The 25,000-nt window shown below is 48.7% G+C and overlaps 1 protein-coding gene across 2 annotated transcripts in view; it reads right to left on the bottom strand.

The window, feature by feature from the left end:
- The window catches only part of LOC139553216 (poly(rC)-binding protein 2-like), a 174,270-nt gene that overhangs the window by 64,965 nt on the left and 84,305 nt on the right, over positions 1–25,000 (bottom strand). For both annotated transcript variants that reach the window (XM_071365290.1, XM_071365300.1), the window contains exons 2-3: positions 16,357–16,538; positions 809–832 (exon numbers count right to left, since the gene is read on the bottom strand). In XM_071365290.1, coding sequence (XP_071221391.1) covers positions 809–832; positions 16,357–16,464 — 132 coding nt within the window. In that variant the 5' untranslated portion in view covers positions 16,465–16,538. The remainder of the gene's footprint in view (positions 1–808; positions 833–16,356; positions 16,539–25,000) is intronic.

Here is a 25,000-nt window from a genome sequence, read left to right as displayed (position 1 = left end):
AGAGCTACTGACTGCTGTTGATGGAATAGGACTGCTCTTGACTGCTCTAGATGGAATAGAACTGATCCTAACTGCTGTTGATGGAATTGGACTGTTCTAGATGGAATTGGACTGCTCTAGATTGAATATAACAGCTCCTGACTGTTCTCGTTGGAAAATGACTGCTCCTTACTACTCTAGATGGAATAGTACTGCTCCTGACTGCTCTCGTTGGAATAAGACTGCTCCTGACTGCTGTTGATGGAATAGTACTGCTCCTGACTGCTATAGATGGAATACAAATGCTCCTAACTGCACTAGATGGAATAGGACTGCTCATGACTGCTATAGACGGAATACAAATGCTCCTAACTGCACTAGATGGAATAGGACTGCTCATGACTGCTATAGATGGAATATGACTGCTCCTGATGACAGAAATAGAGACAGAGATGGGGAGAGAGAGAGAGAGAGGGGGGGGGAGAGAGAGAGAGAGAGAGAGAGAGAGAGAGAGAGAGAGAGAGAGAGAGAGAGAGAGAGAGAGAGAGAGAGAGAGAGAGAGAGAGAGAGAGAGAGAGAGAGAGGGGAGAGAGAGAGACAGAGAGAGAGAGAGAGAGAGAGAGGGGGAGAGATAGAGAGAGAGAGAGAGAGAGAGAGAGAGAGAGAGAGAGAGAGAGAGAGAGAGAGAGAGAGAGAGAGAGAGAGGGGAGAGAGAGAGACAGAGAGAGAGAGAGAGAGAGAGAGGGGGAGAGAGAGAGAGAGAGAGAGAGAGACAGAGAGAGAGAGAGAGAGAGGGGGGAGAGAGAGGGAGAGAGAGATTGCTTCTCACCTTTCCAATGATGCTGCCGACTTCCTGCAAAAGGAAACAAAAGTAAATGTCACCATATTGATTTAATCCTGTCCCTTCCCAGGATACTGTATGTCTGTCTGGTGTCATCTGACTGATGTCGTCTGTCTGTCTGTCTGTCTGGTGTCATCTGACTGATGTCGTATGTCTGTCTGTCTGTCTGGTGTCATCTGACTGATGTCGTCTGTCTGTCTGTTGTCTGTCTGTCGGTCGGTCTGTTATTTTGTCTGTCTGAGGCTCTGTACCAGGTTGTGTGTGTGTGTGTGACGTACCTTTTCTGTGCATGAGAATCAATAGTGTGATGGTACGGTGTTCTGTACTAACAGAACGAGTCCGTGTGAGTGTGTGTCTGTCATAAGCATGCCTGTGTGAGAGACTAGGGCTGTGGCGGGCATGAAAGTTTGTCAGCCGGTTATTGTCATACAAAACATTTCCAGTCTCACGGTAATTGATTGTTAATTAACATACACGGTGTCACGGTAACTAACCGTTAATTAACATAAACGGTGTCACGGTAATTGATTGTTAATTAACATAAACAGGTTTAGCATCTCCAGGCCTCCATGCATACAATCTGCATACAATCTGCATACAATCTGCATACAATCTGCATACAATCTGCATACAATCTGCATACAAGCTGCATACAATCTGCATACAATCTGCATACAATCTGCATACAAGCCGCTGATAAAAAAAAAAAAAAAGTTGAATAAATCAATTGAATATATCACAATAAATCCATTATTTATTTTAGGCAGGTCTGAAGAAAAATGAAATGAAGAAAATGTCTTTCAGAAGAACAGAATATGAGCCAGCCTACTGTGTGTTATCCGGCTGTGCTCCATGCCATAGGCTGTAGGCTTGTTCATTTAGGAGACAAGATATGCTTTTATGTCCCGTGTCATTATTTTATATTATATGATTTTATAGTAAGAAAAATATATAATTGAACTGAACTGAATAAAATAGAAAGGACATTTTTCTCATTCCGGAGTGAGAGTGCGCATATGAAGTGGCTAAATTACATTTGAAACAGGCCCTATATGCTAGATTTAGGGTTATTTGGCAACTTTAGTTTTAAATGATACAAACCTTAGAATGCCTTAGAAATCTAAATATATTATGGGATGCATAATGCGACTATAGACTATTGATGATTTCAAAAAGCTCGCTCTCTGTTCCTCGCCTCAGGCTGCACACGCTGCTCTCTCATCAAATGATCATATTTTTACCCATCAAACTATTCTCCATTTAATCTTCTCTTTACTAATATGTAACATTTGTTCAGAATTAGAATGGTCCGGAATAAGGGCATAGTCAGGAATAGGGGCAGGAGGTGAAGACATGTCGTCCTTATGCTCTGAATAACGAATGGAGGCGACTTATCAGGTAGACTACTCTGGTTAATGGAGGCTACTTGTCAGGTAGACTACCCTGGTTAATGGAGGCCACTTATCAGGTAGACTACTCTGGTTAATGGAGGCTACTTGTCAGGTAGACTACTCTGGTTAATGGAGGCCACTTATCAGGTAGGCTACTCTGGTTAATGGAGGCCACTTATCAGGTAGACTACTCTGGTTAATGGAGGCCACTTATCAGGTAGACTACTCTGGTTAATGGAGGCCACTTATCAGGTAGACTACTCTGGTTAATGGAGGCCACGTATCAGGTAGACTACTCTGGTTAATGGAGAACACTTATCAGGTAGACTACTCTGGTTAATGGAGAACCCTTATCAGGTAGACTACTCTGGTTAATGGAGAACACTTATCAGGTAGACTACTCTGGTTAATGGAGAACACTTATCAGGTAGACTACTCTGGTTAATGGAGAACACTTATCAGGTAGACTACTCTGGTTAATGGAGGCCACTTATCAGGTAGACTACTCTGGTTAATGGAGGCCACTTATCAGGTAGACTACTCTGGTTAATGGAGGCCACTTATCAGGTAGGCTACTCTGGTTAATGGAGGCCACTTGTCAGGTAGACTACTCTGGTTAATGGAGGCCACTTATCAGGTAGACTACTCTGGTTAATGGAGGCCACTTATCAGGTAGACTACTCTGGTTAATGGAGAACACTTAACAGGTAGACTACTCTGGTTAATGGAGGCCACTTGTCAGGTAGACTACTCTGGTTAATGGAGGCCACTTATCAGGTAGGCTACTCTGGTTAATGGAGGACACTTGTCAGGTAGACTACTCTGGTTAATGGAGGCCACTTATCAGGTAGGCTACTCTGGTTAATGGAGGCCACTTGTCAGGTAGACTGCTCTGGTTAATGGAGGCCACTTATCAGATAGTCTACTCTGGTTAATGGAGGCCACTTATCAGATAGGCTACTCTGGTTAATGGAGGCCACTTGTCAGGTAGACTACTCTGGTTAATGGAGGCCACTTATCAGGTAGACTACTCTGGTTAATGGAGGCCACTTATCAGGTAGGCTACTCTGGTTAATGGAGGCCACTTGTCAGGTAGACTGCTCTGGTTAATGGAGGCCACTTATCAGGTAGACTACTCTGGTTAATGGAGGCCACTTATCAGATAGTCTACTCTGGTTAATGGAGGCCACCTGTCAGGTAGACTACTCTGGTTAATGGAGGCCACTTGTCAGGTAGACTACTCTGGTTAATGGAGGCCACTTATCAGGTAGGCTACTCTGGTTAATGGAGGCCACTTGTCAGGTAGACTGCTCTGGTTAATGGAGGCCACTTATCAGATAGTCTACTCTGGTTAATGGAGGCCACTTATCAGATAGTCTACTCTGGTTAATGGAGGCCACTTGTCAGGTAGACTACTCTGGTTAATGGAGGCCACTTATCAGGTAGACTACTCTGGTTAATGGAGGCCACTTATCAGGTAGACTACTCTGGTTAATGGAGGCCACTTATCAGGTAGACTACTCTGGTTAATGGAGGCCACTTATCAGGTAGACTGCTCTGGTTAATGGAGGCCACTTATCAGATAGTCTACTCTGGTTAATGGAGGCCACTTATCAGATAGTCTACTCTGGTTAATGGAGGCCACTTGTCAGGTAGACTACTCTGGTTAATGGAGGACACTTATCAGGTAGACTACTCTGGTTAATGGAGGCCACTTATCAGGTAGACTACTCTGGTTAATGGAGGCCACTTGTCAGGTAGACTACTCTGGTTAATGGAGGCCACTTATCAGGTAGACTACTCTGGTTAATGGAGGCCACTTGTCAGGTAGACTACTCTGGTTAATGGTGGCCACTTATCAGGTAGACTACTCTGGTTAATGGAGACCACTTATCAGGTAGACTACTCTGGTTAATGGAGGCCAATTATCAGGTAGTCTACTCTGGTTAATGGAGGCCACCTGTCAGGTAGGCTACTCTGGTTAATGGAGGCCAATTATCAGGTAGTCTACTCTGGTTAATGGAGGCCACCTGTCAGGTAGGCTACTCTGGTTAATGGAGGCCACTTATCAGGTAGTCTACTCTGGTTAATGGAGGCCACTTTTTAGGTAGACTACTCTGGTTAATGGAGGCCACCTGTCAGGTAGGCTACTCTGGTTAATGGAGGCCACTTATCAGGTAGACTACTCTGGTTAATGGAGGCCACGTATCAGGTAGGCTACTCTGGTTAATGGAGGCCACTTATCAGGTAGGCTACTCTGGTTAATGGAGGCCACTAGCCTAGTGGTTAGAGGAGGCAGGTAGTCTAGTGGTTAGAGGAGGCAGGTAGCCTAGTGGTTAGAGAGGCAGGTAGTCTAGTGGTTAGAGAGGCAGGTAGTCTAGTGGTTAGAGAGGCAGGTAGTCTAGTGGTTAGAGCGGCAGGTAGTCTAGTGGTTAGAGAGGCAGGTAGTCTAGTGGTTAGAGAGGCAGGTAGTCTAGTGGTTAGAGGAGGCAGGTAGCCTGGTGGTTAGAGGAGGCAGGTAGCCTAGTGGTTAGAGAGGCAGGTAGTCTGGTGGTTAGAGAGGCAGGTAGTCTAGTGGTTAGAGTGGCAGGTAGTCTAGTGGTTAGAACGGCAGGAAGTCTAGTGGTTAGAGAGGCAGGTAGCCTGGCGGTTAGAGGAGGCAGGTAGTCTAGTGGTTAGAGAGGCAGGTAGCCTAGTGGTTAGAGGAGGCAGGTAGTCTAGTGGTTAGAGAGGCAGGTAGCCTGGCGGTTAGAGGAGGCAGGTAGCCTAGTGGTTAGAGGAGGCAGGTAGTCTAGTGGTTAGAGAGGCAGGTAGCCTAGTGGTTAGAGGAGGCAGGTAGTCTAGTGGTTAGAGCGGCAGGTAGTCTAGTGGTTAGAACGGCAGGTAGTCTAGTGGTTAGAGAGGCAGGTAGTCTAGTGGTTAGAGAGGCAGGTAGCCTAGTGGTTAGAGAGGCAGGTAGTCTAGTGGTTAGAGAGGCAGGTAGCCTAGTGGTTAGAGAGGCAGGTAGCCTAGTGGTTAGAGAGGCAGGTAGCCTAGTGGTTAGAGAGGCAGGTAGCCTAGTGGTTAGAGGAGGCAGGTAGCCTAGTGGTTAGAGGAGGCAGGTAGTCTAGTGGTCAGAGAGGCAGGTAGCCTAGTGGTTAGAGAGGCAGGTAGCCTAGTGGTTAGAGGAGGCAGGTAGCCTAGTGGTTAGAGGAGGCAGGTAGTCTAGTGGTTAGAGGAGGCAGGTAGCCTAGTGGTTAGAGGAGGCAGGTAGCCTAGTGGATAGAGGAGGCAGGTAGCCTAGTGGTTAGAGGAGGCAGGTAGTCTAGTGGTTAGAGGAGGCAGGTAGCCTAGTGGTTAGAGCGGCAGGTAGCCTAGTGGTTAGAGGAGTCAGGTAGCCTAGTGGTTAGAGGAGGCAGGTAGCCTAGTGGTTAGAGGAGGCAGGTAGCCTAGTGGTTAGAGGAGGAAGGGAGCCTGGCGGTTAGAGGAGGCAGGTAGTCTAGTGGTTAGAGCGGCAGGTAGTCTAGTGGTTAGAGGAGGCAGGTAGCCTAGTGGTTAGAGGAGGCAGGTAGCCTAGTGGTTAGAGTAGGCAGGTAGCCTAGTGGTTAGAGTGGCAGGTAGTCTAGTGGTTAGAGCGGCAGGTAGTCTAGTGGTTAGAGAGGCAGGTAGTCTAGTGGTTAGAGGAGGCAGGTAGTCTAGTGGTTAGAGAGGCAGGTAGTCTAGTGGTTAGAGAGGCAGGTAGCCTGGCGGTTAGAGCGGCAGGTAGCCTGGTGGTTAGAGGAGGCAGGTAGCCTAGTGGTTAGAGGAGGCAGGTAGCCTAGTGGTTAGAGGAGGCAGGTAGCCTAGTGGTTAGAGGAGGCAGGTAGACTAGTGGTTAGAGAGGCAGGTAGCCTAGTGGTTAGAGGAGTCAGGTAGCCTAGTGGTTAGAGGAGGCAGGTAGCCTAGTGGTTAGAGGAGGCAGGTAGCCTAGTGGTTAGAGAGGCAGGTAGCCTGGCGGTTAGAGCGGCAGGTAGCCTGGTGGTTAGAGGAGGCAGGTAGCCTAGTGGTTAGAGGAGGCAGGTAGTCTAGTGGTTAGAGGAGGCAGGTAGCCTAGTGGTTAGAGCGGCAGGTAGCCTAGTGGTTAGAGGAGTCAGGTAGCCTAGTGGTTAGAGGAGGCAGGTAGCCTAGTGGTTAGAGGAGGCAGGTAGCCTAGTGGTTAGAGGAGTCAGGTAGTCTAGTGGTTAGAGGGTAGGGGCAGCAGGTAGTCTAGTGGTTAGAGGGTAGGGGCAGCAGGTAGTCTAGTGGTTAGAGGAGGGAGGTAGCCTAGTGGTTAGAGGAGTCAGGTAGCCTAGTGGTTAGAGGAGTCAGGTAGTCTAGTGGTTAGAGGGTAGGGGCAGCAGGTAGTCTAGTGGTTAGAGGGTAGGGGCAGCAGGTAGTCTAGTGGTTAGAGGGTAGGGGCAGCAGGTAGCCTAGTGGTTAGAGGAGGGAGGTAGCCTAGTGGTTAGAGGAGGCAGGTAGCCTAGTGGTTAGAGGAGTCAGGTAGTCTAGTGGTTAGAGGGTAGGGGCAGCAGGTAGTCTAGTGGTTAGAGGGTAGGGGCAGCAGGTAGCCTAGTGGTTAGAGGAGGGAGGTAGCCTAGTGGTTAGAGAGGCAGGTAGTCTAGTGGTTAGAGGAGGCAGGTAGTCTAGTGGTTAGAGAGGCAGGTAGACTAGCGGTTAGAGCGGCAGGTAGTCTAGTGGTTAGAGGAGGCAGGTAGTCTAGTGGTTAGAGGAGGCAGGTAGTCTAGTGGTTAGAGCGGCAGGTAGTCTAGTGGTTAGAGGAGGCAGGTAGTCTAGTGGTTAGAGGAGGCAGGTAGTCTAGTGGTTAGAGCGGCAGGTAGTCTAGTGGTTAGAGCTGCAGGTAGCCTAGTGGTTAGAGGAGGCAGGTAGCCTAGTGGTTAGAGGAGGCAGGTAGCCTAGTGGTTAGAGGAGGCAGGTAGTCTAGTGGTTAGAGGAGGCAGGTAGCCTAGTGGTTAGAGGAGGCAGGTAGTCTAGTGGTTAGAGGAGGCAGGTAGTCTAGTGGTTAGAGCTGCAGGTAGCCTAGTGGTTAGAGGAGGCAGGTAGCCTAGTGGTTAGAGGAGGCAGGTAGCCTAGTGGTTAGAGGAGGCAGGTAGTCTAGTGGTTAGAGGAGGCAGGTAGCCTAGTGGTTAGAGGAGGCAGGTAGTCTAGTGGTTAGAGGAGGCAGGTAGCCTAGTGGTTAGAGGAGGCAGGTAGTCTAGTGGTTAGAGGAGGCAGCTAGCCTAGTGGTTAGAGGAGGCAGGTAGTCTAGTGGTTAGAGGAGGCAGGTAGTCTAGTGGTTAGAGCGGCAGGTAGTCTAGTGGTTAGAGAGACAGGTAGTCTAGTGGTTAGAGAGGCAGGTAGTCTAGTGGTTAGAGGAGGCAGGTAGCCTAGTGGTTAGAGAGGCAGGTAGTCTAGTGGTTAGAGCGGCAGGTAGTCTAGTGGTTAGAGAGACAGGTAGTCTAGTGGTTAGAGGAGGCAGGTAGTCTAGTGGTTAGAGAGGCAGGTAGTCTAGTGGTTAGAGCGGCAGGTAGTCTAGTGGTTAGAGGAGGCAGGTAGCCTAGTGGTTAGAGGAGGCAGGTAGCCTAGTGGTTAGAGGAGGTAGGTAGTCTAGTGGTTAGAGGAGGCAGGTAGTCTAGTGGTTAGAGGAGTTAGGTAGCCTGGCGGTTAGAGCGGCAGGTAGTCTAGTGGTTAGAGGAGGCAGGTAGTCTAGTGGTTAGAGCGGCAGGTAGCCTAGTGGTTAGAGGCGGCAGGTAGCCTAGTGGTTAGAGCGGCAGGTAGTCTAGTGGTTAGAGCGGCAGGTAGTCTAGTGGTTAGAGCGGCAGGTAGCCTAGTGGTTAGAGCGGCAGGTAGTCTAGTGGTTAGAGCGGCAGGTAGTCTAGTGGTTAGAGCGGCAGGTAGTCTAGTGGTTAGAGCGGCAGGTAGTCTAGTGGTTAGAGCGGCAGGTAGTCTAGTGGTTAGAGCGGCAGGTAGTCTAGTGGTTAGAGCGGCAGGTAGTCTAGTGGTTAGAGCGGCAGGTAGTCTAGTGGTTAGAGCGGCAGGTAGTCTAGTGGTTAGAGCGGCAGGTAGTCTAGTGGTTAGAGAGGCAGGTAGTCTAGTGGTTAGAGCGGCAGGTAGTCTAGTGGTTAGAGGAGGCAGGTAGTCTAGTGGTTAGAGGAGGCAGGTAGCCTAGTGGTTAGAGGAGGCAGGTAGCCTGGTGGTTAGAGCGGCAGGTAGTCTAGTGGTTAGAGCGGCAGGTAGTCTAGTGGTTAGAGGAGGCAGGTAGTCTAGTGGTTAGAGCGGCAGGTAGTCTAGTGGTTAGAGCGGCAGGTAGTCTAGTGGTTAGAGCGGCAGGTAGTCTAGTGGTTAGAGGAGGCAGGTAGTCTAGTGGTTAGAGCGGCAGGTAGTCTAGTGGTTAGAGCGGCAGGTAGTCTAGTGGTTAGAGCGGCAGGTAGTCTAGTGGTTAGAGCGGCAGGTAGTCTAGTGGTTAGAGGAGGCAGGTAGTCTAGTGGTTAGAGGAGGCAGGTAGTCTAGTGGTTAGAGCGGCAGGTAGTCTAGTGGTTAGAGCGGCAGGTAGTCTAGTGGTTAGAGCGGCAGGTAGTCTAGTGGTTAGAGCGGCAGGTAGTCTAGTGGTTAGAGCGGCAGGTAGTCTAGTGGTTAGAGAGGCAGGTAGTCTAGTGGTTAGAGAGACAGGTAGACTAGTGGTTAGAGAGGCAGGTAGTCTAGTGGTTAGAGGAGGCAGGTAGTCTAGTGGTTAGAGGAGGCAGGTAGTCTAGTGGTTAGAGGCGGCAGGTAGCCTAGTGGTTAGAGCGGCAGGTAGTCTAGTGGTTAGAGCGGCAGGTAGTCTAGTGGTTAGAGGAGGCAGGTAGTCTAGTGGTTAGAGCGGCAGGTAGTCTAGTGGTTAGAGCGGCAGGTAGTCTAGTGGTTAGAGCGGCAGGTAGTCTAGTGGTTAGAGCGGCAGGTAGTCTAGTGGTTAGAGCGGCAGGTAGTCTAGTGGTTAGAGGAGGCAGGTAGCCTAGTGGTTAGAGGAGGCAGGTAGTCTAGTGGTTAGAGGAGGCAGGTAGTCTAGTGGTTAGAGAGGCAGGTAGCCTAGTGGTTAGAGGAGGGAGGTAGCCTAGTGGTTAGAGGAGGCAGGTAGCCTAGTGGTTAGAGGAGTCAGGTAGTCTAGTGGTTAGAGGGTAGGGGCAGCAGGTAGTCTAGTGGTTAGAGGGTAGGGGCAGCAGGTAGCCTAGTGGTTAGAGGAGGGAGGTAGCCTAGTGGTTAGAGAGGCAGGTAGTCTAGTGGTTAGAGGAGGCAGGTAGTCTAGTGGTTAGAGAGGCAGGTAGACTAGCGGTTAGAGCGGCAGGTAGTCTAGTGGTTAGAGGAGGCAGGTAGTCTAGTGGTTAGAGGAGGCAGGTAGTCTAGTGGTTAGAGGAGGCAGGTAGTCTAGTGGTTAGAGCGGCAGGTAGTCTAGTGGTTAGAGGAGGCAGGTAGTCTAGTGGTTAGAGGAGGCAGGTAGTCTAGTGGTTAGAGCGGCAGGTAGTCTAGTGGTTAGAGCTGCAGGTAGCCTAGTGGTTAGAGGAGGCAGGTAGCCTAGTGGTTAGAGGAGGCAGGTAGCCTAGTGGTTAGAGGAGGCAGGTAGTCTAGTGGTTAGAGGAGGCAGGTAGCCTAGTGGTTAGAGGAGGCAGGTAGTCTAGTGGTTAGAGGAGGCAGGTAGTCTAGTGGTTAGAGCTGCAGGTAGCCTAGTGGTTAGAGGAGGCAGGTAGCCTAGTGGTTAGAGGAGGCAGGTAGCCTAGTGGTTAGAGGAGGCAGGTAGTCTAGTGGTTAGAGGAGGCAGGTAGCCTAGTGGTTAGAGGAGGCAGGTAGTCTAGTGGTTAGAGGAGGCAGGTAGCCTAGTGGTTAGAGGAGGCAGGTAGTCTAGTGGTTAGAGGAGGCAGCTAGCCTAGTGGTTAGAGGAGGCAGGTAGTCTAGTGGTTAGAGGAGGCAGGTAGTCTAGTGGTTAGAGCGGCAGGTAGTCTAGTGGTTAGAGAGACAGGTAGTCTAGTGGTTAGAGAGGCAGGTAGTCTAGTGGTTAGAGGAGGCAGGTAGCCTAGTGGTTAGAGGAGGCAGGTAGTCTAGTGGTTAGAGAGGCAGGTAGTCTAGTGGTTAGAGCGGCAGGTAGTCTAGTGGTTAGAGCGGCAGGTAGTCTAGTGGTTAGAGGAGGCAGGTAGCCTAGTGGTTAGAGGAGGCAGGTAGTCTAGTGGTTAGAGGAGGCAGGTAGTCTAGTGGTTAGAGAGGCAGGTAGCCTAGTGGTTAGAGGAGACAGGTAGTCTAGTGGTTAGAGAGGCAGGTAGTCTAGTGGTTAGAGAGGCAGGTAGTCTAGTGGTTAGAGAGGCAGGTAGTCTAGTGGTTAGAGCGGCAGGTAGTCTAGTGGTTAGAGGAGGCAGGTAGCCTAGTGGTTAGAGGAGGCAGGTAGTCTAGTGGTTAGAGCGGCAGGTAGTCTAGTGGTTAGAGGAGGCAGGTAGCCTAGTGGTTAGAGGAGGCAGGTAGCCTGGTGGTTAGAGCGGCAGGTAGTCTAGTGGTTAGAGGAGGCAGGTAGTCTAGTGGTTAGAGGAGGCAGGTAGTCTAGTGGTTAGAGCGGCAGGTAGTCTAGTGGTTAGAGGAGGCAGGTAGCCTAGTGGTTAGAGGAGGCAGGTAGTCTAGTGGTTAGAGGAGGCAGGTAGTCTAGTGGTTAGAGGAGGCAGGTAGTCTAGTGGTTAGAGGAGGCAGGTAGTCTAGTGGTTAGAGGAGGCAGGTAGACTAGTGGTTAGAGGAGGCAGGTAGACTAGTGGTTAGAGAGGCAGGTAGTCTAGTGGTTAGAGGAGGCAGGTAGTCTAGTGGTTAGAGGAGGCAGGTAGTCTAGTGGTTAGAGGAGGCAGGTAGTCTAGTGGTTAGAGGGTAGGGGCAGCAGGTAGTCTAGTGGTTAGAGGAGGCAGGTAGCCTAGTGGTTAGAGGAGGCAGGTAGTCTAGTGGTTAGAGGAGGCAGGTAGACTAGTGGTTAGAGAGGCAGGTAGTCTAGTGGTTAGAGGAGGCAGGTAGTCTAGTGGTTAGAGGGTAGGGGCAGCAGGTAGTCTAGTGGTTAGAGAGGCAGGTAGTCTAGTGGTTAGAGGAGGCAGGTAGTCTAGTGGTTAGAGGAGGCAGGTAGACTAGTGGTTAGAGAGGCAGGTAGTCTAGTGGTTAGAGAGGCAGGTAGCCTAGTGGTTAGAGAGGCAGGTAGTCTAGTGGTTAGAGCGGCAGGTAGTCTAGTGGTTAGAGCGGCAGGTAGTCTAGTGGTTAGAGCGGCAGGTAGTCTAGTGGTTAGAGCGGCAGGTAGTCTAGTGGTTAGAGCGGCAGGTAGTCTAGTGGTTAGAGGAGGCAGGTAGCCTAGTGGTTAGAGGAGGCAGGTAGTCTAGTGGTTAGAGGAGGCAGGTAGTCTAGTGGTTAGAGAGGCAGGTAGCCTAGTGGTTAGAGGAGGGAGGTAGCCTAGTGGTTAGAGGAGGCAGGTAGCCTAGTGGTTAGAGGAGTCAGGTAGTCTAGTGGTTAGAGGGTAGGGGCAGCAGGTAGTCTAGTGGTTAGAGGGTAGGGGCAGCAGGTAGCCTAGTGGTTAGAGGAGGGAGGTAGCCTAGTGGTTAGAGAGGCAGGTAGTCTAGTGGTTAGAGGAGGCAGGTAGTCTAGTGGTTAGAGAGGCAGGTAGACTAGCGGTTAGAGCGGCAGATAGTCTAGTGGTTAGAGGAGGCAGGTAGTCTAGTGGTTAGAGGAGGCAGGTAGTCTAGTGGTTAGAGGAGGCAGGTAGTCTAGTGGTTAGAGCGGCAGGTAGTCTAGTGGTTAGAGGAGGCAGGTAGTCTAGTGGTTAGAGGAGGCAGGTAGTCTAGTGGTTAGAGCGGCAGGTAGTCTAGTGGTTAGAGCTGCAGGTAGCCTAGTGGTTAGAGGAGGCAGGTAGCCTAGTGGTTAGAGGAGGCAGGTAGCCTAGTGGTTAGAGGAGGCAGGTAGTCTAGTGGTTAGAGGAGGCAGGTAGCCTAGTGGTTAGAGGAGGCAGGTAGTCTAGTGGTTAGAGGTGGCAGGTAGTCTAGTGGTTAGAGCTGCAGGTAGCCTAGTGGTTAGAGGAGGCAGGTAGCCTAGTGGTTAGAGGAGGCAGGTAGCCTAGTGGTTAGAGGAGGCAGGTAGTCTAGTGGTTAGAGGAGGCAGGTAGCCTAGTGGTTAGAGGAGGCAGGTAGTCTAGTGGTTAGAGGAGGCAGGTAGCCTAGTGGTTAGAGGAGGCAGGTAGTCTAGTGGTTAGAGGAGGCAGCTAGCCTAGTGGTTAGAGGAGGCAGGTAGTCTAGTGGTTAGAGGAGGCAGGTAGTCTAGTGGTTAGAGCGGCAGGTAGTCTAGTGGTTAGAGAGACAGGTAGTCTAGTGGTTAGAGAGGCAGGTAGTCTAGTGGTTAGAGGAGGCAGGTAGCCTAGTGGTTAGAGGAGGCAGGTAGTCTAGTGGTTAGAGAGGCAGGTAGTCTAGTGGTTAGAGCGGCAGGTAGTCTAGTGGTTAGAGCGGCAGGTAGTCTAGTGGTTAGAGGAGGCAGGTAGCCTAGTGGTTAGAGGAGGCAGGTAGTCTAGTGGTTAGAGGAGGCAGGTAGTCTAGTGGTTAGAGAGGCAGGTAGCCTAGTGGTTAGAGGAGACAGGTAGTCTAGTGGTTAGAGAGGCAGGTAGTCTAGTGGTTAGAGAGGCAGGTAGTCTAGTGGTTAGAGAGGCAGGTAGTCTAGTGGTTAGAGCGGCAGGTAGTCTAGTGGTTAGAGGAGGCAGGTAGCCTAGTGGTTAGAGGAGGCAGGTAGTCTAGTGGTTAGAGCGGCAGGTAGTCTAGTGGTTAGAGGAGGCAGGTAGCCTAGTGGTTAGAGGAGGCAGGTAGCCTGGTGGTTAGAGCGGCAGGTAGTCTAGTGGTTAGAGGAGGCAGGTAGTCTAGTGGTTAGAGGAGGCAGGTAGTCTAGTGGTTAGAGCGGCAGGTAGTCTAGTGGTTAGAGGAGGCAGGTAGCCTAGTGGTTAGAGGAGGCAGGTAGTCTAGTGGTTAGAGGAGGCAGGTAGTCTAGTGGTTAGAGGAGGCAGGTAGTCTAGTGGTTAGAGGAGGCAGGTAGTCTAGTGGTTAGAGGAGGCAGGTAGACTAGTGGTTAGAGGAGGCAGGTAGACTAGTGGTTAGAGAGGCAGGTAGTCTAGTGGTTAGAGGAGGCAGGTAGTCTAGTGGTTAGAGGAGGCAGGTAGTCTAGTGGTTAGAGGAGGCAGGTAGTCTAGTGGTTAGAGGGTAGGGGCAGCAGGTAGTCTAGTGGTTAGAGGAGGCAGGTAGCCTAGTGGTTAGAGGAGGCAGGTAGTCTAGTGGTTAGAGGAGGCAGGTAGACTAGTGGTTAGAGAGGCAGGTAGTCTAGTGGTTAGAGGAGGCAGGTAGTCTAGTGGTTAGAGGGTAGGGGCAGCAGGTAGTCTAGTGGTTAGAGAGGCAGGTAGTCTAGTGGTTAGAGGAGGCAGGTAGTCTAGTGGTTAGAGGAGGCAGGTAGACTAGTGGTTAGAGAGGCAGGTAGTCTAGTGGTTAGAGAGGCAGGTAGCCTAGTGGTTAGAGAGGCAGGTAGTCTAGTGGTTAGAGAGGCAGGTAGTCTAGTGGTTAGAGAGGCAGGTAGCCTAGTGGTTAGAGAGGCAGGTAGACTAGTGGTTAGAGCTGACAAGGTAAAAAACTGTCGCTCTCCCCCTGAAGATATCTTAAATGTGTTGTTTTTCTGCCGTGGCTATGTATTGTATAATGTATTGTATAATGTATTGTATAATGTATTGTATAATGTATTGTATAATGTATTGTATAATGTATTGTATAATGTATTGTATAATGTATTGTATAAGGGGCATAATCATTATCTTAAACTCAGTTGTTTTGAATTAAATTCAGGTGTTTTGAATGAATCATCACCTTAGAAAGCAGCTGTCCATTTCATTGTGTTAAGGCTTTGAAACAACATCCACAACGACCACGTTTCCCCACTCAGTTTCAACCTGTTGTTGAACTACTTTCTTCACATGTATCAATCACAGTAGCGTGCCGTGGGCCTGGCGCCTGGGCCTTCAGTGAGGTCCTACACAGTCCCACCCGAATTAATCCACCTGTTATTACCATCATTTAGATGCCATGGCTCTAGACACTATACATTTAGACAGAAACGCAGTATAACCAGGCGTTGCGTCACCTTGAAATTGACATTTTTTTCAGAGAATTGCAGGGGAAGAGTACAATACAGTACAGTTCAACTAATAGGCAAGAACATAGCCGAGTGCAACAGAGTTATATTAATATTCTTCTTCTATCCACTTCTGGTCCACAAACTTTGAGCTTTAAGTCCCCCAAAAAATAAATACAGTGTGTTCACTAAACAGCGCATTGTCGCACCCAAAGCAGTTTCACCGTGATGATAAAGACACATAACTATTCACTGAAAATAAAAGAAAACAAATAATTTGCAACATAGGCTATTTGCCATTTTATTTTGTTAATATATAGGCTATTTAATATTAACGAAATAAAATGCGAAACATACATACACATTTAATAAAAAATAACATGCATTGTATGCCTACTCACCAAAGACTGATTATTAGACAGTTGCGTGCGCTTAGGGGATCGTGAGAAAAATGCTGCAAGGCCATTGAGGTTGGCAAAGAAGACCTTGCATTCTTTAAGCTTTGAGGCTCCTTGAGTCAGTACTAAATTTAGTCGATGTGCATAGCAGTGAATGAATAAGGCCATCGGTGCCCTCTCCTTAACTTTAGCCTGCACCCCATTGAGTCCAGATGCCATGACTGCTGCGCCATCAAAACACTGTGCCACAACTTTATCCAGACTACATTCATTTTCCTCCAAGAAACGGAAAATAAGAGCGGCAATGTCATCAGCTCGCTTGCCGCTTGTCACATCTTCAAACCGGATAAATCGCTCCTTGACTCCCGTGTCCGTCACATAACGCAGGACGAGTGAGAGCTGTAGCTCCACTCTGGTGTCCCCAAACGTTTTCAAAAGCACCATTGCTTGTAAGTGCCCAGCCGTACTTTGGTGTCTCGTTGCTGCCTTGGTTAGACAACTCAAGTTTGCAAAGCCAGTGTGGCTCCAAACACCAAATCGATCACTTGCAAATAATAGGCATTCCCAGCAGTACAGTTTGCAGTGCTTCTCGGAGCCTGTGAGCCATTGACAGCGCTCATAGTTGAAACTTTGAAAGTGGCGAACGAACGAACCCCTTTCCCGCCTGTGACAGGCTTTGTGGCGTTGGGCGACCTCTCCTTACAATGTCTAACTTTTCTTGAAAAGTTCGTCTTGAGAATGGCGTTATAATTATATCCTCGACCAAATCGATATCTTCTCCTCCTTCCGCCATTGTGGGTTCAAAAAACAGTAGAACGCGAATTAATTCGTTTATCAAATTTAGTTTCCTAGATCTGCATAGACCTGCCCATAGGACCTGCCTCTCAATATTGGTAATCCAATCAAAAGACGTGGACGCCCTACGCCTGCTAGCTGGCTCCTGTGTAACACTGGAGCCAGCCAGCAGGCGTACAATAGCCAACTCTAAAGCTGATTGGTTGACACAAAATTTTAATTTCCATTCACTTTAAGCTACAAGCGCCCGCACTGTTGATTCTGAAGGCCTGAGGGCAGATTTTAGACCCCTGGCAACACATGATGGCTGAATATGATTGGATAAAAGATCTAACGTAAAGACCAGCCCTCCAAATCTCAACCTGGGGCTGGAAGCAGTGCAACCAAGAGGAAAGCTATGAAATGAAGAGTATAACTCTTACTCTGGGGAATAATTTAATACATATTTGTGGGAAAATATATTTAAAAAAAAATTATATTCTGATGATGTTTAGGCCAGCAGAGAAGGCCTTGCAGGCCCTGACGGCCCACCACTGATCAATCACAGTGAGGTGAGTTTTAAAAGCAGGATACCGTTTTGATGATACGTGTTTTTGATGTGATTTTCCATCTCATTTGCATTTATGTCAGAGTGGTTAGAGGGACAATAGATCCCCGAGTACCAGGCCAGTAGCGACCCGATGACCGTTAGTGAGGAGTCCAGAGTGCATAAATGGAGATTACCATGACTCAACGGTCAAGTAGGATTTCACTGCGGTCGTGTCTCTTGACTGTGTGACGGTAAAACGGTCAACGCAAATAGCAAATAGCCCAATGTGAGACCTACCTTTCCATGCATGAGGAGCCGTAGCGTGAGGGTGACGTTCATGCCCCCCTCTTCAAAGTCCTGCTCACAGTTCATGTTGATGTGGGAATGAGACACAGGTAGACGCATGGAAGATGCTCTACAGACAGACAGACAGACAGACTCTCAGGGTGAAGGTGGGGTCTCTCTCTCCTCACAGCTCTCTGTAGGGACACACAGGAAGGATACAACATTGATATTATTGATTATATTCATTATTAATTATTAAAATGAATGACAGAGGAGGGTCTCTCCTCGCAGCTCTCTGTAGGCACACACGGAAAGACATTATTGATTAACGGTAATGATTAACGGTAATTTATCGTTATGACAAGGCATCCCAGCGAACGGAACAATTCGATTATTTTCCCAGAAAAAGAAAAAAAAGGAATCAAATCAAATCAAGTTTATTTTATAAAGCCCTTCGTACATCAGCTGATATCTCAAAGTGCTGTACAGAAACCCAGCCTAAAACCCCAAACAGCAAGCAATGCAGGTGTAGAAGCACGGTGGCTAGGAAAAACTCCCTAGAAAGGCCAAAACCTAGGAAGAAACCTAGAGAGGAACCAGGGAATGAGGGGTGACCAGTCCTCTTCTGGCTGTGCCGGGTGGAGATTATAACAGAACATGGCCAAGATGTTCAAGATGTAGAATACATTTATATCACCCGTATACTTCATAGAGCTGCAACCAGCCACTTGAAGATAGCCAGTCAATGTACGTCAGCGACGAGCTTTAAACCCCCTGTCCCATCCTGATCTGTCACACCTGTCTTTGTGCTTGTCTCCACCCCCCCTTCAGGTGTCGTCCATCTTCCCCATTATCCCCTGTGTATTTATACCTGTGTTCTCTGTTTCTCAACTAGGTAGGAGGCGTTATACTAGGGCAGGAGGTAGGAGGCGTTATACTAGGGCAGGAGGTAGGAGGCGTTATACTAGGGTAGGAGGTAGGAGGCGTGACACAATGATAAACAGAGGTAGAGACATTTGATGTGTCTATGTGTCTATAATACTGATTTGCTGCTGTTTCCATGGTCATGTGACCTTTACCCAGCATTCCATGTAACAATCTACATACAGTACATGTATATATGTGTAGTACATGTATACATACAGTACATGTATACATACAGTACATATGTGTAGTACATGTATACATACAGTACATGTATATATTTGTAGTATATGTATACATACAGTACATGTATATATGTGTAGTATATGTATACATACAGTACATTTATATTTGTAGTACATGTATACATACAGTACATATGTGTAGTACATGTATACATACAGTACATATGTGTAGTACATGTATACATACAGTACATGTATATATATGTAGTACATGTATACATACAGTACATATGTGTAGTACATGTATACATACAGTACATATGTGTAGTACATGTATACATACAGTACATATGTGTAGTACATGTATACATACAGTACATGTATATATGTGTAGTACATGTATACATACAGTACATGTATATATGTATAGTATATGTATACATACAGTACATGTATACATACAGTACATATGTGTAGTACATGTATACATACAGTACATATGTGTAGTACATGTATACATACAGTACATATGTGTAGTACATGTATACATACAGTACATATGTGTAGTATATGTATACATACAGTACATGTATATATTTGTAGTACATGTATACATACAGTACATGTATATATTTGTAGTACATGTATACATACAGTACATATGTATAGTACATGTATACATACAGTACATGTATATATGTGTGTGTATATATATATATATATATATATATATATGTCAAGGCTGTGCAGCACGAAAAGGTCCAACCGAGCCTGTGAACATTAATTTAATTTCCAAGTGCCAGGAGCAAGCACAGCAAATCAACACTATGATTAAAACATGACTTGGGGAGAAAGCTGTCAAAAAACTTAAGTGGGAATTAAGTTGATCTTCTGGTCGGGACAAGCGGCTGACGTGTGATAGATACTTCCTACAGACATCACACAGTTACCATCCTACAGACAGACATCACACAGTTACCATCCTACAGACATCACACAGTTACCATCCTACAGACATCACACAGTTACCATCCTACAGACAGACATCACACAGTTACTTAGAACATCCTGCAGAGTGTGTGTGTGTGTGTGTGTGTGTGTGTGTGTGTGTGTGTGTGTGTGTGTGTGTGTGTGTGTGTGTGTGTGTGTGTGTGTGTGTGTGTGTGTGTGTGTGTGTGTGTGTGTGTGTGTGTGGGTGGGTGGGTGTCTAAGACAGTAATTAACGTGTCAGTTGTCATGCCTGAGGAACTGCAGGTGTGGGAGAAGGGAGAGTGTGTGTGTGCACAGGATAACATAGACATGCTGCTGCTTAGACACACACAAACAAACACACACACACACACACACACACACACACACACACACACACACACACACACACACACACACACACACACACACACACACACACACACACACACACACACACACACACACACACACACACACACACACACACACACACACACACACACACTTCCAGTTCTGCTTGAAAGTAGGTCACAAATGCAATGCTAGCTGGCACAAAGTCCTGGTCACGTGGTGTGAAGCTGTAAAATATCCTGTTTGGGATGTTGTTTCTGGGGGGTTCATCAGGAAGATTATGCAGCATATTAGGAGCATGTCAGGAGCATGTTAGGAGAATGTTAGGAGAATGTTAAGAGAATGTAAAGAGCATGTTAAGAGCATGTCAGGAGCATGTCAGGAGCATATTAGGAGCATGTCAGGAGCATGTTAGGAGCGTGTTAGGAGCGTGTTAGGAGCATGTTAGGAGCGTGTTAGGAGCGTGTTAGGAGCGTATTATGAGCATGTATAGAGCATGTTAGGAGCATGTTAGGAGCATTTTAGGAGCATATTAGGAGCATGTTAGGAGCGTGTCAGGAGCATCTTTAATTTTACAGCAAGAGTACAGTAGGGGTCTGATTAGATTACAAGCCATCTCAATCCATCTCAGCCCATCTTTAAATCGATGAGAACGCCTCTTTGCTTGTCGCCTGCCCCCCGGTACTCCCCCCTCCCAACCTTCTCCCCGTCTTATCCCACTCAACCTTCTCCCCGTCTTATCCCCCCCTTCCATCCATCTCCTAGTCTTATCCCCCCCTTCCATCCTTCTCCCAGTCTTATCCCCCCTCCCATCCTTCTCCCAGTCTTATCCCCCCCTTCCATCCTTCTCCTAGTCTTATCCCCCCTCCCATCCTTCTCCTAGTCTTATCCCCCCTCCCATCCTTCTCCCAGTCTTATCCCCCAACCTTCTCCCTTTCTTATCCCCCCCTCCCATCCTTCTCCCAGTCTTATCCCCCCTCCCATCCTTCTCCCAGTCTTATCCCCCCTCCCATCCTTCTCCCAGTCTTATCCCCCCAACCTTCTCCCTTTCTTATCCCCCCCTCCCATCCTTCTCACAGTCTTATCCCCCCTTCCATCCTTCTCCCAGTCTTATCCCCCCAACCTTCTCCCTTTCTTATCCCCCCCTCCCATCCTTCTCCCAGTCTTATCCCCCTCCCATTCTTCTCCCAGTCTTATCCCCCCTCCCATCCTTCTCCCAGTCTTATCCCCCCAACCTTCTCCCTTTCTTATCCCCCCCTTCCATCCTTCTCCTAGTCTTATCCCCCCCTTCCATCCTTCTCCTAGTCTTAACCCCCCTCCCATCCTTCTCCCAGTCTTATCCCCCCAACCTTCTCCCTTTCTTATCCCCCCCTTCCATCCTTCTCCTAGTCTTATCCCCCCTCCCATCCTTCTCCCAGTCTTATCCCCCCAACCTTCTCCCTTTCTTATCCCCCCCTTCCATCCTTCTCCTAGTCTTATCCCCCCTCCCATCCTTCTCCCAGTCTTATCCCCCAACCTTCTCCCTTTCTTATCCCCCCCTTCCATCCTTCTCCTAGTCTTATCCCCCCCTTCCATCCTTCTCCTAGTCTTATCCCCCCTCCCATCCTTCTCCTAGTCTTATCCCCCCTCCCATCCTTCTCCCAGTCTTATCCCCCCAACCTTCTCCCTTTCTTATCCCCCCCTTCCATCCTTCTCCTAGTCTTATCCCCCCTCCCATCCTTCTCCTAGTCTTATCCCCCCTCCCATCCTTCTCCTAGTCTTATCCCCCCTCCCATCCTTCTCCCAGTCTTATCCCCCCAACCTTCTCCCTTTCTTATCCCCCCCTTCCATCCTTCTCCTAGTCTTATCCCCCCTCCCATCCTTCTCCCAGTCTTATCCCCCCTTCCATCCTTCTCCTAGTCGTCTCTCCCCTCCCATCCTTCTCCCAGTCGTATCCCCCCTCCCATCCTTCTCCTAGTCTTATCCCCCCTCCCATCCTTCTCCCAGTCTTATCCCCCCTTCCATCCTTCTCCTAGTCGTCTCTCCCCTCCCATCCTTCTCCCAGTCGTATCCCCCCTCCCATCCTTCTCCTAGTCTTATCCCCCCTCCCATCCTTCTCCCAGTCTTATCCCCCCCTTCCATCCTTCTCCTAGTCGTCTCTCCCCTCCCAACCACCTCCTTGTCCCCCCCCCCCCCCTCCCTCTCACTGATTAAACATTCTCCCTAATGAAGAACAATTGGCCCAGGCTAAATTAACACGTCCTCCTGTAGTTACAGGTCAAGTAGAGCATTTTCTCCTGTCAGGCTGCAGGGCTGTGTGTGTGTGTGTGTGTGTGTGTGTGTGTGTGTGTCCGTGTGTGCTCTGCTTGTTGGTGTTCATGTGTGCTACAGTGTGTGTCTGTGTGTGTGTGTGTGTGTGTGTGTGTGTGTGTGTGTGTGTGTGTGTGTGTGTGTGTGTGTGTGTGTGTGTGTGTGTGTGTGTGTGTGTGTGTGTGTTGTGTGTGTGTGTGTGTGTGTGTGTGTGTGTGTGTGTGTGTGTGTGCGCACGCTGTCATGCTAGCTGTAATGGACGAGAGCACATCAGCCACAGAATACTAGTCCTAGTCAGTCAGTCAGTCAGTCAGTCAGTCAGTCAGTCAGTCAGTCAGTCAGTCAGTCAGTCAGTCAGTCACTCACTCACTCACTCACTCACTCACTCACTCACTCACTCACTCACTCACTCACTCACTCACTCACTCACTCACTCACTCACTCACTCACTCACTCATTCACTCACTCACCTCACGTACTCACACACGCTCACCTGTCTGTCAACCTAACCGGTGTGTCTGTCAAACCAGCTGTCTGCCTGTGCTGTGGCTCAGTTGGTAGAGCACAACGCTTGCAACGCCAGGGTTGTAGGTTTGATTCCCGCATGGGACCAGTATGGAAAAAAGGTATGAGAATATATTACACTTACTATTGTAAAGTCACTCTGAATAAGAGTCTGACTGCCTAGTGACTAAAACGTCAACCTGTCTGTCACCACAGAATCTCTATAATATAGTGTATATATTAATGTAATATAGTGGGGAATTTCCCCTCATGTTGAAAACAAAAAATGCCATTGTCCTTTGTCCATCAGACAAAACAGCAGTTGTACTGGGTAACAGAGGAGACGGGGGATGGGGTTGACGTGTTCCTAATCCACACTAGCACATATATCTATTACACAGAGAGAGTCCTTCCTCCTGATGAGTCCTCCTAACCACTATTAACAGCCTGTTAACACCCTTTTATGAAGGGTAAACTAACAACACGGCACCGGAAGGAATTGTCTCCTTTGCCCCTTCTGTCTGAGTATCAGCATGCACACTGTACCCTTCCTCCCTCGCCTCTCGCCATCCCACGTCCGTCGCCGTCCGGCCCAGCGGCTCTATTTGCATAAAGCTGTGTTGTTTTCCATTTGTCCCTGAAGTGTGCACGGCTCACCTATCACGCATGGCCGCCCGGCCTGCCAGTCAAGGCCACACAACTCTAACATGACAGGCTAGAAGAATCCTCTGCACGCTCCACAGTGAGTCAGCCAGCCAGTCAGTCAGCCAGTCAGTTAGTGAATCAGTCAGTCAGCCAGCCAGTCAGTTAGTGAATCAGTCAGTCAGCCAGTCAGTTAGTGAATCAGTCAGCCAGCCAGTCAGCCAGCCAGTTGTTAGTGAATCAGCCAGCCAGTCAGCCAGCCAGTCAGCCAGCCAGTCAGTTAGTGGATCAGTCAGCCAGTCAGTCAGCCAGCCAGTCAGTTAGTGGATCGGTCAGCCAGCCAGTCAGCCAGCCAGTCAGTTAGTGAATCAGTCAGTCAGCCAGTCAGCCAGCCAGTCAGTTAGTGGATCAGTCAGCCAGCCAGTCAGTTAGTGGATCAGTCAGCCAGCCAGTCAGTTAGTGAATCAGTCAGCCAGCCAGTCAGTCAGCCAGTCAGTTAGGGGATCAGTCAGCCAGCCAGTCAGTCAGCCAGTCAGTTAGGGGATCAGTCAGCCAGCCAGTCAGTCAGCCAGTCAGTTAGGGGATCAGTCAGCCAGCCAGTCAGTTAGGGGATCAGTCAGCCAGTCAGTCAGCTTACCAGTGGATCCCAACTGGTGGTCCGTGATTTTACATTACTTTTCACAATGCAAAATCCTTATAATAATAATAATAGGTATTTAATTTGCTACAGTCACTGATATTTACTGAACAAAAATATAAACGCAACATGCAACAATTTCAACGATTTTACTGAGTTACATTTCGTATAAGGAAATCAGTCAATTTAAATAAATTCATTATGTCCAAATAATTTTGGGAGGGCATAGGTCCACCCACTGGGGAGCCAGGTCCAGCAACTTAGAATTAGTTTCCCCCCACAAAAGGGCATTATTACAGACAGAAATACTCCTCAGTTTCATCAGCTGTCCGGGTGGCTGGTCTCAGACGATCCAGCAGGTGAAGAAGCCGGATGTGGAGGTCCTGGGCTGGCGTGGTTACACGTGGTCTGCGGTTGTCAGGCAGGTTGGACATACTGCCAAATTCTCTAAAATGACGTTGGAGGCGGCTTATGGTAGAGAAATTAATATTCAATTATCTGGCAACAACTCTGGTGGAGATTCGTGCAGTCAGCAGCCAATTACACGCTCCCTCAGAACTTGAGACATCTGTGACATTGTGTTGTGTGACAAAACTGCACATTTTAGAGTGTCCTTTTATTGTCCCAAGCACAAGGTGCACGTGTGTAATGATGATGCTGTTTAATCAGCTTCTTGATTTGCCACACCTGTCAGGTGGGTGGATTATCTTGGCAAAGGAGGAATGCTGGCTAACAAATTTGTGCACAACCTTTTAGAGAAATAAGCTTTTTGTACATATGGAACATGTCTGGGATCTTTTATTTCAACTCATAAAACATGGGACCAACACTTTACATGTTGCGTTTATATTTTTGTTCAGTGTAGATTTACCACCAGGATATTTTATGTAAAAAAATTATACGAACCTGCAACGGTGGTCCTCAAGAGCTTTTGACTATGATTTGGTGGTTTGGTGGTTTGGTGGTTTGGTAGTTTGGTGATTTGGTAGTTTGGTGGTTTGGTGATTTGGTAGTTTGGTAGTTTGGTGGTTTGGTGGTTTGGTGATTTGGTAGTTTGGTGGTTTGGTGGTTTGGTAGTTTGGTGGTTTGGTAGTTTGGTAGTTTGGTGGTTTGGTGGTTTGGTGATTTGGTGATTTGGTGGTTTGGTGGATTGGTGGTTTGGTGGTTTGGTGGTTTGGTGGTTTGGTAGTTTGGTAGTTTGGTAGTTTGGTAGTTTGGTGGTTTGGTGGTTTGGTGGTTTGGTAGTTTGGTGGTTTGGTGGTTTGGTGGTCCCTGGAACAGAAAAGGTTGGGAAGCGCTGCTGTATAACAGGGGTTACGAGCCAAGCTGGACTGGCCCGGTTGATGGGGAGGGGTTACGAGCCAAGCTGGACTGGCCCGGTTGACGGGGGAGGGGTTACGAGCCAAGCTGGACTGGCCCGGTTGATGGGGAGGGGTTACGAGCCAAGCTGGACTGGCCCGGTTGACGGGGGAGGGGTTACGAGCCAAGCTGGACTGGCCCGGTTGATGGGGAGGGGTTACGAGCCAAGCTGGACTGGCCCGGTTGACGGGGGAGGGGTTACGAGCCAAGCTGGACTGGCCCGGTAGATTGGGGAGGGGTTACGAGCCAAGCTGGACTGGCCCGGTAGATGGGGGAGGGGTTACGAGCCAAGCTGGACTGGCCCGGTAGATGGGGGAGGGGTTACGAGCCAAGCTGGACTGGCCCGGTTGATGGGGGAGGGGTTACAGACAGATAGTTGTGATGTTGATGGGGGAGGGGTTACAGTCAGATAGTTGTGATGTTGATGGGGGAGGGGTTACAGTCAGATAGTTGTGATGTGGATGGGGGAGGGGTAACAGTCAGATAGTTGTGATGTTGATGGGGGAGGGGTTACAGTCAGATAGTTGTGATGTGGATGGGGGAGGGGTTACAGTCAGATAGTTGTGATGTTGATGGGGGAGGGGTTACAGTCAGATAGTTGTGATGTGGATGGGGGAGGGGTTACAGTCAGATAGTTGTGATGTGGATGGGGGAGGGGTTACAGTCAGATAGTTGTGATGTGGATGGGGGAGGGGTTACAGTCAGATAGTTGTGATGTGGATGGGGGAGGGGTTACAGTCAGATAGTTGTGATGTGGATGGGGGAGGGGTTACAGTCAGATAGTTGTGATGTG

The sequence above is a fragment of the Salvelinus alpinus genome, chromosome 2, assembly GCF_045679555.1.
Source record: "Salvelinus alpinus chromosome 2, SLU_Salpinus.1, whole genome shotgun sequence".
Taxonomy (NCBI): domain Eukaryota; kingdom Metazoa; phylum Chordata; class Actinopteri; order Salmoniformes; family Salmonidae; genus Salvelinus; species Salvelinus alpinus.
The sequence above is the reverse complement of the archived record's forward strand: the minus strand, read 5'-3'. Positions and strand labels throughout refer to the sequence as shown.